Consider the following 15,987-nt stretch of genomic DNA (forward strand, 5'->3'; position numbering starts at 1 on the left):
GACGTATCATAAATATTCGGAGGCTCAGTTTTCTCATCTATAAAGTGGGAACAACTCTACTTTCATTACATATGAAGTGCTTAGTGCTTGTGCATAGCAGGTGCTCAATAAAATCATATCTCTTACTCAGCTTCATTCACTCCACCAACATTTAATAAGCACCTATTATGTGCTGTGCACCAGGGGTGAGGAGGTAAACACCAAATCTTTATCCCCTGGAGGCTCCCAGGCTGGTGGAGAAGACAGATGTTTCCCCAGGGTCAGCACACAAGGGGATGAGGATGTGTCTACCTACTGGGCCCCTTCTGACTACACTGCAGTCAGAATTCAGTAGAACCTCGATTTAAATCCTAGCTCCACCACTTCCTGGCTGTGTGACCTTGGGCAAGTTACTTAACCTCTCTGTGCCTCATTCTCTGCACTGGTAAAACCAGGATGATAATAGCCCATTGGTGTCCACCTCATAGGGTTGTGAGGATTAAATGAGAAATAGTTTGTATATAGAAGCACTTAGAACAGGACCTGACCCATAATGAATGTTATATAAAGTGGTTGTTAAATAAATGAAGACAGGATGCTAGGGGATGTGGAATTGGTGGCAAGAACATAGAGGTGCTAGAAGAAAACAGAGCTAGCCCTCTGTTTCCTGAACATAGGCATTTTTGGACCATTCTTCAAGCTTTTGCCTTATTAGGGTATTCCTCCGACGCGACGTACTTAATGTTTTTTTCTTTAAATCAACTCACTTTTTCTACTTTTTTAAAAAGGAAAGTTTTTATCACTGGCAAATTGGAAATAAAAAAGTCCATAGATTGCCACAGAGAACTCCAAACATAATTTCAGTGAAAACCAAGCAATGTTAATAATTTCTAGATCATTCTCTTGCTTGCCTAAGTCTGCTCTGCGTTAGGAAAGGGGACTCGGAAAGTCTTAGCACCAAACGAGACTGCCTCCTTGGTGTCATTAGAAAAATTTGAGATAACTGAAAAGAAAATAATGCCAGCCTCCACCCGCCCCGCGCCATGGAACTATAATAATTAGTTTCCTGTGTATGTGTGTTGTTTCGCAAACTGGCCCAGTACCCGGAGAGCAAAGAGAGATGGAAAAGGCAGGTCATTCCAGAATGGTAGGTAGTGGATTTAACAAGCAAGGGAACTTACCTACAATGCTTGTCTTGGGCGCCACAAGACAAGGAGGTCTGCAAACCTGCTCGCCAGAATCTTAACAGTTTATTACAGAGGTCTTAACAGTGTTCAGTCACATATAACGTCCAGATGGTCTCAACAACACCTTACTCTCTCAAGGCTGCCTCCTCAAAACAGCTCCTACTATAGGAATGGCGGGCAGATGCTCATTCATTGGACAGGAGGAGGGGGCGGAGCCTCCACATGCCTTGGGGGTCACTTCCTCCTGATGACCTCCTCCAACTACAGTCATATTATATATGAGTCCCATGCACTGGGAAACACTCATTTGAAGGTGAGAACATTGAGGTCCATTGATGGGAAGTGATTTGCCCACGGTCGCAGAGTTGATACGTGCCTTCGTGTGACAAATCTTGTGCCCTGTGACAGGAGACAAGGATAAAGGCAAGTACTGTCTTGGCCCCGATGAAACGGACCGTCCCATGGAGGAGAAGGACACTAAATAAATAATCAGACCGAAAAAGTAAATAATCATAATTGAAACAAGTCTTATAAAGAAAAAGCTCAGGAAACCATTGGATCTTATCATGGGGGAATACCTGAACTGGGGTGTGGGGAGTCATCTAGTGGGCTTCTAAGGAAATCCTGTCTAAGTCAAGGTGAAAGACAAGCAAGAAGTGACCAGGTGAGGAGTGGAGAAAATGAGTTTTGAGCAGAGCCACAGGCATATGCAAAGGTCCTGAGGCCCACAGCTGGAGCGCTGAACAGAGAGTGGGGACATTTAAAACTGAAGAAGTAGTTCAGGTTTCCCATGTAATAGTAGCTTTCAACTCTGGACATCTGACTCCTAAGGAGGTTTATTTCCCCTGCCACACAGACTGTCCCTTGGTTACGTCATTTAATCTCCCTGAGGCTCTATTTGCTTCCTCATCTATAAAATGTGTCACTGGTAATCTACCACAGAGGCTCATGTAAGAATTAAATGAGATGATCTTTATACACTGAGAAATGCCCCACAAATGTTAGGTGCAGTTAAACTAATGGCTTTCCTTTTACCAACGGGCCAGCAAAGGTGCAGAGAGGAAACGTGACTTAACTGGCCAGGGTCACACAGTTACTAGGCCAGGACTTTGCAGGGGCAGAAGGCAGGCGGAGCTTTCACTGGTCACCCTCTTTTGCAGGCTGGTCTGGAGGGGCTACAAGGGGCCACTGAGACCCAAAGACCTCTGGTCGCTTGGGAGAGAAAACTCCTCAAAAGAACTCGTTTCCCAGCTTGAAAGGGAGTGGACAAGGAACCGCGATGCGGCCCAGCGGTGAGTATGTGACACTGAGAGAGTTCAGCCCGATGCTCGGTCAACAAAACTCATCATTTGGCCTCAAATACAACCCCCGACCCTAACCTGGGCTCCACCTCCACAGTCTCACTATAAGCATTAGCTGGTCAGGGTCAAGGTGCATTTCTCCCAGAGTGCTTTGCAGGTTCCCAAAGGAGATTGACAAAGTGGAGGCTCCTCATGGTCCCCAGAAGGAAGCTCAGATGGTGCAATGGAGGGCAGGAAACAGAAGGGATATTTGAAGACTGGGGGTGGAGACTTGGGCGATGGTCCATGCATGTAGGCAACTACCCACTGTTACGTCACCTGAGTGATTAATTTCCGGGGCCTTGGTTTTCTTAGCTGTTCGATGGGGATGTCATTAGCCCCTAGTTCATAGCTTGTGGGAGATGAAAAAATAAAACAATGAATTTAGGAAAGAACTTAGCGAATTCCTCGGAAATCGTAACATCTCAGGCAATATCAGTTACCCTGAGAATTTCAAGCTGTTTCTAGTCCTGTCCACTCTGCCTCACTCTTGCCCTCTGTGGCGTCTCTGGAAACTTCTGTGGGGCCCTTGGAGTTTGAGGAAGCAGGTTGGGAGACCTTGTTCTAGAGAAATGGACTGTCCACATCAATTAAAACTGAAGTCAAATGCAGCCCTGTCATTGAGTAGTGTGATGATCTTGCACACGTTGCTTAACCTCACCAGACTTCGGTGTTTCAGGGTACAGACAAAAGTGACTGGGCTTGCTGAGTGGCTCCGTTGGTTAAGAGCTTGCTCAAGAGTGTGAGCTCTGAGCAACAGCGGTTCGATGCCCGGCCTGAGCTGAGCTGCCAACAGGTGGCAGGATGGCTCAGCTAAAAACAAAACAAACAAACAAACAAAAAAAGTGACTTAGCTCTGTTATCTGTACATTGGTCTCCTCATAAAGCCTGTTCCATTACATGCCAGTTCAGCGACTCCCGCAGAATGAGACAGCTTCTCTCACCTAGCTTCCATATTGAAAATGCCAAGGAAGGCCTCTGATTGGCTGGCTCAAGTCATGTGCCTCTCAGAGGCCACTCCCATGGCCAGGAGGCAGGCCCCATGATCGGGGCCCCTTCAGAGCCATAAAGGGAGGGAAAGGGATGCTCCCCGAAGGAAAGGGGTTTGTTTTTCCAAAAGTCATGAGTAATATGAGCAAATCAAAACAGCGGCTCTCTCCCTCTCATCCAAGGCATAGCTTGTTGAACTTCCCCTCCACTTTTTTTTTTTAAGATTTTTATTGGGGAATTGGGGGATGGGAACAGCGCTGGGGAATTGGGGAAAGGGGACAGACAAGTTGCTGTCCTTTTGTTCTTCAGTCTAGTTGTGGAGGACGTTGCTTCACTGGCCCAAGTTGGCACCATCATTGCGCTCCTCCCGGGCGAGGCAGATCAGTCGCCGGCTTCTGGACGGCCGCTCACGCTGGCTGCTGGCTACACACGGTAGCCCATGGCAACCCACTGCAGCAGGGGCTGTAGCCTACACCATCGCCGTTGCCTCACGGCAACCCAGCTCCAGGTTGAGCTGTTGTTCAGCATCTTAGCTGTGGAGGGCAGTGTCACTGGCCCTCATATGTGGGATCCAAACCGTGGCCCCCTGGCGTCCCAAGCCAGTTCTTAACCAATGCGCCACTTAGCCGGCCCCCCGCCCCCTCCACTCTTAAATGACTTGTGAGTGGCAGAACTCATTCAAAAAAGAGGTCCTCACCCACTCTCTCCCAGTTCTGGCCTCCTCTGCCAGCATGAGATAGTCACCCAACATTGGAACTAGCAGATGGAAATATTCTGCAGAACAGCCTGAGCATCCATAAACAGTGGGCAGAAAAAAACGGAGGCAGGCATGCTTATACAAAGACCCAGTACAGCCATTCTCTGAGCTGACTGATTATACACAGAGAGAACTTTGGTTTTGTTCCTGAAATATTTTGCAACTTTTGGGGGAAGGCAGAGGATGTCATCCTGAGAGGTCACAGACCAGCCACCTGCTGGTCGAGTCAGTTTCCCAAGGTGTGCTTCCCACATGGTGTTATGTTGTTCTTGTTCTTTGGGGTTTCTTGTTTTATTTTGTTTTTTTAATAAGTTGCCAACACTTCAAATATTGGAGATGTCACATAAAAATCTGGAATTGTGATCTCTCTGGAAGTAGATTGGCAGGGCTGGGTCACAGCCCCATTAGACAGGATATGTGCTCTTCCATTTGCCACAGTCTCCACCCCTCCCTTTTGTGTCCCCCAACTTACACCCGGCCTCTCACTCTCACCCCCTGCCTCGCCTTGTGGTCATATGAGAGTCCTGCACGAAATGCCTTTTGGTCCAGAGACCAAAGACTAGACACCAATCTAGAGACTTTCCTTGATGGAAAGAGAAACCCACTGGAAAGGAGAGTTTGCTACAGAGCCTCCAAGATGAAGGCCCTGGCAGATTGGGTGTCTGGTGAGGGCCCACTCGCTGGTTCCTATGACACATGGCAGAAGGGGCCAGGCAGCTCTCCGGGGTGTCTTTTATAAGGGCACTAAGCTCCTTTAGGAGATTTAGCGCCATCCTCATGACCTAATCACCTCCCAAAGGCATTGCATTGGGGGTTAGGATTTCTACATCCGATTCTGAGGGGACACGGCATTCGGGCTAAGCAAGGACTGTCTCCTGTCCCCTAAGGCACACCAAGGCAACAGCATTCAAAAGGAAAGGAAGCCGTGGCAGGGCGGCCTCAGAGACCGAGGTCTTCCTACAGCAAGAAGGGAACAAGAGGGGCCCACTCCTGAAAGCCATCTGGCAAGTGTTTCGCTCTACCTTCCTCCTGGGGACGCTCAGCCTTGTCATCGGTGATGCCTTCAGGTTCATGGTCCCCAAGCTCCTCAGGTGGGTTCAGGCCTTGGGTGCTTTGCCACGCTTGGTGGTCCTTTAATGGTATCTTTCCAGGGCCGGGCAACTTCAGCTCTTTTGCTTCTGCCTAGACTTCTGGTGCTCAGGGCACTGAAGTGGGGTGGGGGTGGGGGGTGGGGGGTGGAAGGATACTGAGGGAGGATAAAAATAAATGAGAAAGTGACCAACCTCAGGGAGAGAGAATGAGTGAACGCTAACCGGACCATGAGTTAGCCTTTGCTATATAACAAAACACACCAAAGTGAGGGACTTAAAAACATTTATCTCCTTATGATAATATGGGTCAGAATTCAGGCTGAGCTCAGCTGGGCGGTTCTTCGTTTCATGTCTGGGTTCACTCGCATGTCTGAGGTCAGCTGCGGGGCTGGCTGGGGACTGGCTGGCCCTAGCTGGTCTCAGATTAGATAGTTTGTCTCTGCTCCATGTGGTCCCTCATCCCCCAAAAGGCTAATTCCCACTTGTTCACATGGCCGCTTGCAGGGTTCTCAGACTTAAAGCAAAAGCTGCATTTTCTCTTGAGCCCTGGGCTCAGGACTGACACAGTTTCACCTCCACTGTGTTTTGTTGGCCAAAGCCCAGGTTCAAGCGGTAGTGGTTTAGTTTGCTTGGGCTGTGATAACAAAGTGCCACAGACTAGGTGGCTTAAACAACAGATACTGATCTTCTCACGGTTCTGGAGGACACACGTCCAAGATCAAGGTGCCAGCGGGGTTGGTTTCTTCTGAGGCCTCTCTTTTTGGCTTGCAGACGGCCGTCTTCTTGCTGTGTCCTCACATGGTCACTCCTCTGTGCATGTGTCCCTTTGTGTGTCCTAATTTCCTCCTCTTACGAGGACACCAGCCATATTGGACGAAGGCCCACCCAAATGGCCTCATTGTAACCTCTTCGTCTCTTTAAAGGCCTCACCTCCAAATACATTACATTCTGAGGTCCGGGGGGGTTGGAGTTCACCATATGAACTTTGTGGGGGTCACAATTCAGCCCATAACAGGTGGGGATAAAAACTCCACCTCTTGAATGAAGGAGCCACAAGTCACATTGAAAATGAGCGTGGACAGTGGGGAAATAATTACAGCCGTTTTTTGCACACAAAAAAATCTGCCACACCATCTGAACCTCCAGACCTGGGGGTTCCTGGTCTCACCAGCGTTACCTTCTCCCCTCTCCCACAAGCCTTTTTCTGGAGTTTATTGACAATCCCAAGACCCCGGCCTGGAAAGGCTATCTGCTCGCGGTACTGATGTTTCTCGCCGCCTGCCTGCAAACACTGTTCGAGCAACAGCACATGTACAGACTCAAGGTGCTGCAGATGAGGCTGCAAACGGCCATCACTGGACTGGTGTACAGAAAGGTGAGCCCTGGGAAGAGATGGGCGGGGGGACGCCTTTCCCGTCTCTCTATCCTGCCCCGATTTACATACCAACCGTCCAGCCAGGAAGGGTCACGTCACTGAACTGTTAAAATCATCGGTGCCCCAAACACATCATTCATTACTTCATTTACAGTTGCTTGCACTACACTCACCTTCTTGGCTATTCCCGTAAGGCCCTGCGTGATCTGACCCTAACACCTCTCCAACCTCGTGACATTACACACCTCCTCTTCTCTTGCTCCAGCCACAGACACACCGAGCACCCTCCCACCTCAGGGCCTTTGCACTGGCTGTTCCCACTGCCTGGACACCCTCTCCACAATTCCTCATGTAATTAACTCCCACTCATCCCTCATGACGATAACGGGCTCACCTTTGGGCTGTGCAGAAACCAGGTAAAGGTGGATGGTCGGCTCTGTTGCCAGGCAGCACTGCTTAGGGGAGAAATGACCCCTGACCCACTGGTAAACTACATCTGGGCTGGAAAAGTTCTGTCATGGAACTGTGAACCCCTGGTGGGAAGCCAAAGCTCTGGGCTGGTCTCTGTGCAGTGATTCTTGTCCCCTTGGGGGGGACCCTGGAAGTGAAATCCCAGAGACTGCTGCCGTAAGACCTATTGGCTCCTGTGGGTGATTCTGTCCCATGCGAGTCTCCTTCTGTCACACCTGAGCTGTCACCTGGGGAAGGAGAGGGGCAAAGGGGATGGCCTGAGGGCACTGCACACCCCACTCCCTACCCCTAGGAAGCCTTCATCTCCTGATGAGGTCAGGGCCCCTGCTCTACTCTCTGGGCTGCTTCTGTATGAACCGTGTCATCTGATTTGCCACATCAGGTGCTCTGACATCTGGGGCTTTACTAACCCTGGAGGGACTGTCCCTTCTGGGCTAGCCAGTGCCTAGAGACAGTAAATGACTCACCTGAGAGCATACCTTTCATATGCAAACCAGCCAATCCAGAGCCCATCCCCCAACCCCTGCTTTGTGGGGCTCTCCTACTCTGGGCCACTGTCCCCTGTCATAATCACCTCACGGCCAGACAACTAGGGACAGGCCTATGCCACAGAGCCTGCTGGAATTACTGACACAAAACCTGCTTACTTTGCTTGACCCTTCCTTCTGTTGAAAACCACAACCATAGCCCCCCCCCCATACTCCCCGCTCTGGTGCTTCCCCGAGAGCCCCCCCCCACAACATGGAGGGCCCCTCTTCTTGAGACCTGTGAGTATAAAAGCTATCTTGTCAGTGACAACCACCTCCTGATTTGGGGGCCTTGCCATGCCTGAGTAAGAGTAAAATCTGTATTTTAAAAACACTTTTCATGGCACTGATCATAATTACCATTACAGAATGAGCTACGTGAGCCTTTAATTTTGTGTGTGTGTCCCCCACCCCCACTCCTCCCAAACTTCACTCCCAGGAGACTATGCCCCCTGCCTGCCTGTGTTGTTCACAGCTATAGTCTCAGTACTCAGGTCCAGGTGAGGCACAGAGTAGGTGCTCAATAAAGATTTGAAGGCATTTTTTTTTTTGCAGAATTTCTACACTTAGTCATTCCTGCCTCGTTCCTTCACCCCGTCACTCCTTCGCTCATACACTCAGCAGAGCAAGGACTACAAGTAGAACTTAACATTCAACAGGCTGGAAGGGGTCCACTGTGACCCCAGGGTTAGGGCAGATGTGGGGCTGCTAGNACTCAATGGCACTTCTGCCTTCTCTCCCACAGGGCTTCCAGGGTGACCCTTTCCGCCATCTGTCAACCTACCTGTGTTTGTCTCTGGTGGTAGCACAGTTCGTGCTGTCCTGCCTGGCTGATCGACCCCCCTTGTTCCCTAAAGACCCCCAGCAGTCTGTAAGTTGCCATGACTCCAACCCAGTGCCTCCCTGGTCCCTGTTCCACTTCTGGTCTCAGTTTCCCCTTTTGTCTGTAGGAAGCTGTAGGCCTTTAATTTTGTTAATTCACTCCATCATTCAGCAATATGTAGACTGCCGTGTCCAGACACTGCCATGTAGACTTTTTCTGTCCAGAGCAAATTAGAAAATAGTTTAGGTTTTGTGGGCCATATGATCTCTGTGGCTACTCAGCTCTGCAGCTATGGCACAAATGCAGCCCCAGACAGCATGTCAACAAAGAAACATGGATGTGTTCCAATAAAACTTTATTTGCAGAGACAGGCAGTGGGCTGAATTTGGCCCCTGGGGCCCTAGTTTGCCAGTCCCTGCCATGTGCCCCAGCCAGGTCCTGAGAATCCATGGTGAACAGGTGCAGTTCCTGTCATCTTGCAGCTAACAGCTCACTTCCCCAGGGGAACCAGAGATTAATCACATAATTACACAAACGTGGAAAATTACAACTGGGACAAATGCTCTGCAGGAGAACTTCATGATCCATGAGAGTTTACAATAGGTAACATTGAGTTAATCTCTGAAATCTGGAAAGAATTCTCTGAGGAACAGACAGTGGATCTGAGATTATCTAAAAAAAAAATGCTCAACTGCTTAAATAATCAAGTTAAAACTGCAATAGGACTTTTTCTTTAATGAGAATGGCAGAAAAAATTAAAAATTGGTAACAAGCTGTGATGACAAAGATGTGGTAAAATGGGCACTCTCAGGCCCTATTGGTGGAGAGTATAGATCTGTGCAGTTTTTCCAAAGCAGCTGGCAAGATCTCAGGACAGAGCCCTCTCCACCTTCTCACCGCTGTCACTGAGGGATATTGTTGAGCAGGTTGTGTATGCTGTGCATCGCCCTTGCTTTGAGAACTTCCTGGTCTCAGTATTAGTAATCGTTTATCTTCTGGGAAACTGTTAGTTCTTAACTTGTAGGTACTGTCAGTCCTGTGGCCCAATCCCTTTTTGCCTTGCCTGCTAGGAAGCACCAAGCCCATGGGTGTCCACCTCTGATGGGTAGGCAGGGCACCTCGGTGTGCACGTTTGGTGCTAAATTCATACTCCGTTCATCCCATCTTCCTGCCCTTGGTTCTCCTTGCCACATACTGGCCATGGAATGTGAGACTGAGTCCTCCCTCTGCCCCATCTTTTGTCTTTACAGAATCCATGTCCAGAGGCTGGAGCCTCCTTTCCCTCCAAGGCCATGTTCTGGTGGGTTTCCAGGTAAGTAGTAAAGTAGCCAGGAATGGGGGTGGGGGGGTGCCTCCACTTCACACACACCCGCCCCCGCATTTGCTGCTCTGATTTATCACTACAGCTCTATCCCCATGAGGTCCCCCCAAGGTCAGCTGGCTTTGTCCATTCCAGCCTCAGGGCTTCCCTCTCAGATTTCAGTGTGTCCATCATCCACAGCCCACTCACTGGAGTGCGGTTTGGGTTTGAATCCTGGCTCTGTCTCTTAGCCAGACGTATCATAAATATTCGGAGGCTCAGTTTTCTCATCTATAAAGTGGGAACAACTCTACTTTCATTACATATGAAGTGCTTAGTGCTTGTGCATAGCAGGTGCTCAATAAAATCATATCTCTTACTCAGCTTCATTCACTCCACCAACATTTAATAAGCACCTNCTCCCCTCGGTCTCAGCTTCTAGGACCCTCTGCCCTCACCGCCATCGCTGTCTTCTTGAGCCTCCTTCCTCTGAATTTCTTCATCACCAAGAAGAGGAACCACCATCAGGTTTGGCATCTGACAGGAGGGAAGGCCCCAGGGGACATGGGAAGGGGAACCTGCAGGGAGGTGGGAGGGGACAGTGAGGCGGGCCTGGCTTTGCCTGGCCATGCCGTGAGCCCTGCCGGTCGCTCAGACCTGTGCCCCCCGCCCCCCCACCTTGGTGGATGGCAGCTCCCTCCCGCCGACATTCAGGCCGCAGACTGCCCATGGGTCGGTTTTGATGCCTCTTTTTCTCCCTCCCACGTCTGTTGGCTAACTGGATTGGCCTCACCTTCAAAATGCATCCGGTGTTGCCCCTTCTCACCCCAGGCTCTCCCAAGCCCCACTGTCTCTCACCTGGATCACTGCAGGGACCCCGAGTCCTCACTTCTGCCCTCGTCCCCGACCTTGGCCTCTTTGCACACCAGCCAGAGGACACCTGTGAAAACCAAACAGGTGTCATCCCTTCCGTTTCCCTCGGTGTCAAAGCAAAGACCCTGCAGTGGCCACCTGCCCGCTGCGATGTGGCCTCGTCACCTCCTACCTCTCTCTCCTCGCTCACACCACACCCCCCTCTGCCTTCCCTGGGAGCCTCAAACCAGCCCAGCTCCTGCCTCGGGGCCTTTGCACTGGCTGTTCCCTCTGCCTGGAACACCCTCACCCCAGACGCCCCCGGTCTCCCTCACTGCTCCCTGAAGCCTGGGCAGCTCCCCTCCCCCCCTGCAGCTCAGCTCCTTTGCCTGTGCTGTTTTGTTCCACAGCACCTGTCACACTCGAACCTGCCATTGGATGCACCTGGCAATTCCATTTACTGTCTCTTTCTAGTTAGAACGAAAGCTTCTCCGTGGCAGGCGGTGCTCATTGATGCAGGCTCAGCTCTTAGAATCGGGCTTGGTGCATAGAAGGTGCTCAATAAATCTTGAGGGAGGAAGGGAAGGAGAGAAGGTCTGCAGCCTCCTGTCTGGCCTCCTCTAAGACACTGTCCGCACAGCTGCCCCTCTGACGATGCCCATCCACCATGAAACATGGTGGGCCCCCACACTCCTCTGCCTCACCTCCAAGTCCCAGCGTGATGCAGCCCACCTCGCCATCATAGCCCCTGCACACACCCTCCTCTGACCACACTGGATGTCCCCCCAGTCATGCTGTCCCCTCCATCTTCTCCCAACCCCCCATCTACCCCTTCTCTGCTTGCGCAGCACCTCCACATCATTTCTAACGTAGCCCAGGGTGTCGCCCCCACCTCCAGGAAGCCTTCCTGATGGCACCATGCCCAGCGGGGGCAGAGCCCCGTCTGTTCCCTGCGCTTTGGGGGCTTCCCTTAGTTATGATACATCATCCCCGTGACGAAGGCAGAAGCCGGGGTACAATAGGGAGAGGCTCGTGCAGTGGTCCAGACGGAGATGACATTGGCTTGGGCCAGGACTATGGGGACAGAGATGCTGAGAGGCAGACAGCTCGGGGCCTGCTTTGGAGATAGAATCAGCAGGATTTGCTGAAGCGGGGTGTGGCGGTTACAGGGAAGGCGAACGCTAGACGTTGCGTCCCTGTCCTCTCTCCTCTCTTCCCTCCGGTGCCAGGAAGAGCAAATGAGACACAAGGACTCGAGGGCACGGCTCACCAGCTGCACCCTGAGGAACATGAGGACGGTCAAGTGCCACGGCTGGGAGGCAGCGTTCCTGGAGAGAGTCCTGCGCGCCCGGGGCCAGGAGCTGAGCGCCTTGCGGAACTCCGGCCTCCTCTTCTCTGTGTCTCTGGTGTCTTTCCAAGTGTCCACATTTCTGGTGAGCTCGCCCTGGCCTCCCTCCAGAGCGGGGACTCGGGGAGAGCACGCTGGGGGAGGGGCGATGAGGTAGGCGGAGCCCCCGGGTCCTGCAGTCCCTCTTTGCAGACCACCCTGTCCGTCCATCAAACTGCACCCTTCCTGGACCCTGCTCTCCCTCGGGGGTTCCTGCTTTCAGTCAGATCATTGCCCTGAACGTGGCAGTGGCTAGTTAAGTGGCTAGTTAACTGTTGCTCTTCTGAAAGTTCCAGGCATCTAGAACTGCTGCTTCGACTGCCATGGGGAATTGGCAACAGGTGCAGGAAGCTGCGGAGGTGGAACCCCAAGTTCACCGAGGTCCCCCACTGGGCACAGTGCCCGTCCTGTCTTTCTGTGATGGATTTCACNTCAGCAGAGCAAGGACTACAAGTAGAACTTAACATTCAACAGGCTGGAAGGGGTCCACTGTGACCCCAGGGTTAGGGCAGATGTGGGGCTGCTAGCGAACCAGGTTAGGGTCTGAGCGGCCCGTTAAATGCCTGCAGGGGTCCATCTAACACCCTGTTCGGCCCTTGTCATGCCTCAGTCATCCTGGATTCCAATCCCGGCCTAGCCACTTACTCAGCCTTGCGTCTTTGGGCAAGTTTGTCAATTCCTCTGTGATTCAGTTTCCTTAACTGTAACATGGGGTCAGTAATTCTGCCTTTCATTGAGTCTAGTCTCACTTTAACACTCCTGAAATCAAGATGTCTTAATTGGCATTGATTTTTTTTTTTCCTGAATGATATAAAACTGGAAAGGGTTTCCTTCATGGCATTTTAGATGGAAGGAAATAGGGCAGTACATGCTCCCTGTGGTCGTGCCATGTGCAGAAAGTGACGAAGCTGTTCGCACAGCACCGGGGGCCTCTGACCCAGTGAGCGCTGAGCAAACGGCCGCCATCATCGTCCCCGAACCCGAGGCTTCTGTGTATCATGTGGCCTAGGAGGTTTTGATGAGCCCACTTTACAGATACAGGAACTGAGGCTCAGGGGGTAAAGTAACCTCCCTCAGTGCGCAAGGCCAGAGCAGCTTAGCCCCGGGCCTGCCAGGCTGCTGAGCCCTTGCTCCATGTCTTGGGCCTTCCTGCCATCCTTCGCGCCCCCCTTGTCCCGTCCCTCCCTCTGACCCAGGTCTCCTTCCTCCTGCACTGCCCAGGTGCTAGCTCTGTCCAGCGGCTCCAGAAAGACCAGCGCAGTTGGGGACGTGGTCAACCTGGTGTCCGTGGATGTGCAACGGGTGACCGAGAGCGTCCTCTACCTCAACGGGCTGTGGCTGCCCCTCGTCTGGATTGTCGTCTGCTTTGTTTACCTGTGGCAGGTATGCCGGGCGTTGGAGCAGAATCCTACGCCCCTCCCCTTCCTCCCTTGATCCTGCCTCCATTTGCACACTGGGGGCTGATAGAATGGGCACAATTTTAGACAAGGATGGCCTTCACTTGACCTTGGGCAGGGTGCTCACCTCTGGGCCTCTGTTTCCTCATCTGTAAAATGATGATGATGACATTGACGCTCTTGGGTGGGCACTCTTGGGGCACCTGGTAGGCAGAGTAAACCTGTTTGAGGTTACCAGTGACACCAGGGCACCAGCAGCCTCAACAAAAAAAGTGGGGTTTTGTTTTTGTTTTTGTTTTTTAGCTGAGCCATCCTGCCACCTGTTGGCAGCTCAGCGGCAACTCAGCTCAGGCGGGCATCCAACCGCTGTTGCTCAAAGCTCAAACTCTTGAGCGAGCTCTTAACCAACTGAGCTACTCAGCAAAAAGAATATTTTTAGGGGAAAGAATTTGCTAGCTAGTTTTCAAAAAGTATAAAGGGGTCATGTGGCAAGAAAAGAAATAGAAAAAAAATAGCTTTTTCTGACTTCCTACCATCTAGTTTGTGGTGTAGGATTTCCTTTTCTTTTCTTTTAATTAAAATCATAGACTTTGGAGTGGGACTGCTTGGCTCAAATCCTGCTTTTGCCTCCTGCTAGTTGCAAAACCCCGCACAGGTAGTAACTACGTCTGTCTGTGCGTCTGTCTGTGTCTGTCTGTGCGTCTGTCTGTGCCCGTTTCCTCGTATGTGGGTGGGGATCATAACTACCAATAGCGCTGCCGCCCTGATGTTGCCATGTGAAATGAGCCAATGCCTGGGAAGCACTTAGAAGGGTGTCTGCCCCGCAGGTATTCGCTGCTTTTGTTAATTATCGGGGAGGGTGGGGGCACTTCCTCTGAAGATGGCACACCAGCTCTGCCCCAGGGGTGGGTGCGAGGCTCACACGCTTTTCTGCAGAGGACCAGAAGGTAAACATTTTACACGCGCAGGGCCATACAGTCTCCGTCAAAAGCCCTGCCCTGGTGGTGCACAAGTGACCCCAGACAATACTAGGCAGACACACGTGGCGGCGTTCCAACGAAACTATTTGGGGACGCCGACAGTTTCACATTGAATTTCATAATAACTTTTCACGTCACAAAACAGTCTTCCTCTTTTGACTTGCTTCAACCACTTAAACATTTTCAAGCCATTAACATGTTTGGTGCAGCTCGCCGGCTGCACAACCGCAGGCGGAGGGATTCGGCCCACGAGCCGTAGTTCGCAGGCCCCTGGGTGGGTGTGTCAATGGTACATGATTGACAGCGATGTGGACTATTCCCGAGTATCACGTAGTGCGTGGTATATTGCTCCTCTGTGACTGCTCCCCCCTCCCCTTCCCCACCTATGGGGCAGGGGGCTGGGGACCTGTCTCACCTGGTAACTTGCATTCCAGGACCTCGCATACAGTAGGTGCTCAGCAAGTACACGTAGAGGCGTTTCAGACAGTTCCTGACGTGCAGCTCACGCATGTTAGCTGTTATGGTAGAAAGACAGGGAGCAAGGGAGGAAGGACATTTGGGGAAAAGCAGGGCAACTGAGCGGGCCGACCCACGACCCAAGAGAATCTGCAGACGACACACCATCACTTTCCTGGCCTCTTGGCAGACGGTCCCTAACATCAGAGGATCACCCTGAGATCCTGGTTAAGGGGGGGTGGGCGTTGGGGTTGCTATAGTTAGCATTTGTATGAAATGGTGCCATTTTGCCAAAGAGAGTTTAACCTTCTGTTGACTTTTTTTTTTTTTTTTGAGTCTTTTCCCAACCCTCGCTGTGACGGCTGGTTAATTTGCCTTCTGGGCGCTTCTCTACTTAGCCACTGGGTGGCGCCATTGCTGCACAAATGAAACAAACTGGCTGGCTTGGTTGTCAAGGAGATTGGAAAACTGGTTTTGGTTGAGGGGAGAAACCCAGGCCCACAGGCTGGAGAGGGGGTGAGGCTTGTCTAGAGAATGGGCCTGAACGACCTTAGGCAGAATCTCAAAAAGTCACAGTCACTTAAAAATCATTTATCCCTATCGCCCCCTCCCCAATCCACACTTTCCAGATAAAGAAACCAGAGTGTAAAGGGAACTCAACTGTCCCAAAGTCACAAAGCTGTTGGGTGTCTGTGTGTTGGGGGAGGAGGTGGGGGGGGGGCTGCCAGACAAAATATAGGACATCCACTTCAGTATGAATGTAAGATACATCGAATAATTTCTTTGTATAAGTATGTCCCAATTATTCCATGACACATGCTTCTACTAAAAACGTATTCCACTGTTTATCGGAAACCTTAACTTAATTGGGCGGGTGTCCTATACGTGTATTTGCTAAATCTGGCAGCCACCTTTGTCAGGGGTGAAATGAAGACTAACATAGTAATTGATTGTATGACACGAGCCCTTGCTTTAGGCTGTGGAGACAGTCTTAGTTCCATTTAACAGATGAGGAAACTACAGCTTAGCGAGGGTAAGTCACTTGCCCAAGGCCACACAAATAAGTGTCAGAGTC

At 51.2% G+C, this 15,987-nt stretch overlaps 1 protein-coding gene across 1 annotated transcript in view; it reads left to right on the forward strand.

Moving 5' to 3' along the window:
* ABCC6 (ATP binding cassette subfamily C member 6) overlaps positions 1-15,987 on the forward strand; it is a 54,324-nt gene that overhangs the window by 6,964 nt on the left and 31,373 nt on the right. Inside the window, exons 5-11 of the mRNA XM_019666076.1 lie at positions 2,327-2,458; positions 5,141-5,344; positions 6,542-6,818; positions 8,463-8,588; positions 9,791-9,852; positions 10,254-10,368; positions 11,922-12,131. Coding sequence (XP_019521621.1) covers positions 2,327-2,458; positions 5,141-5,344; positions 6,542-6,818; positions 8,463-8,588; positions 9,791-9,852; positions 10,254-10,368; positions 11,922-12,131 — 1,126 coding nt within the window. The remainder of the gene's footprint in view (positions 1-2,326; positions 2,459-5,140; positions 5,345-6,541; positions 6,819-8,462; positions 8,589-9,790; positions 9,853-10,253; positions 10,369-11,921; positions 12,132-15,987) is intronic.

Source organism: Hipposideros armiger, unplaced genomic scaffold (assembly GCF_001890085.2).
Source record: "Hipposideros armiger isolate ML-2016 unplaced genomic scaffold, ASM189008v1 scaffold_460, whole genome shotgun sequence".
Classification (NCBI taxonomy): Eukaryota; Metazoa; Chordata; class Mammalia; order Chiroptera; family Hipposideridae; genus Hipposideros; species Hipposideros armiger.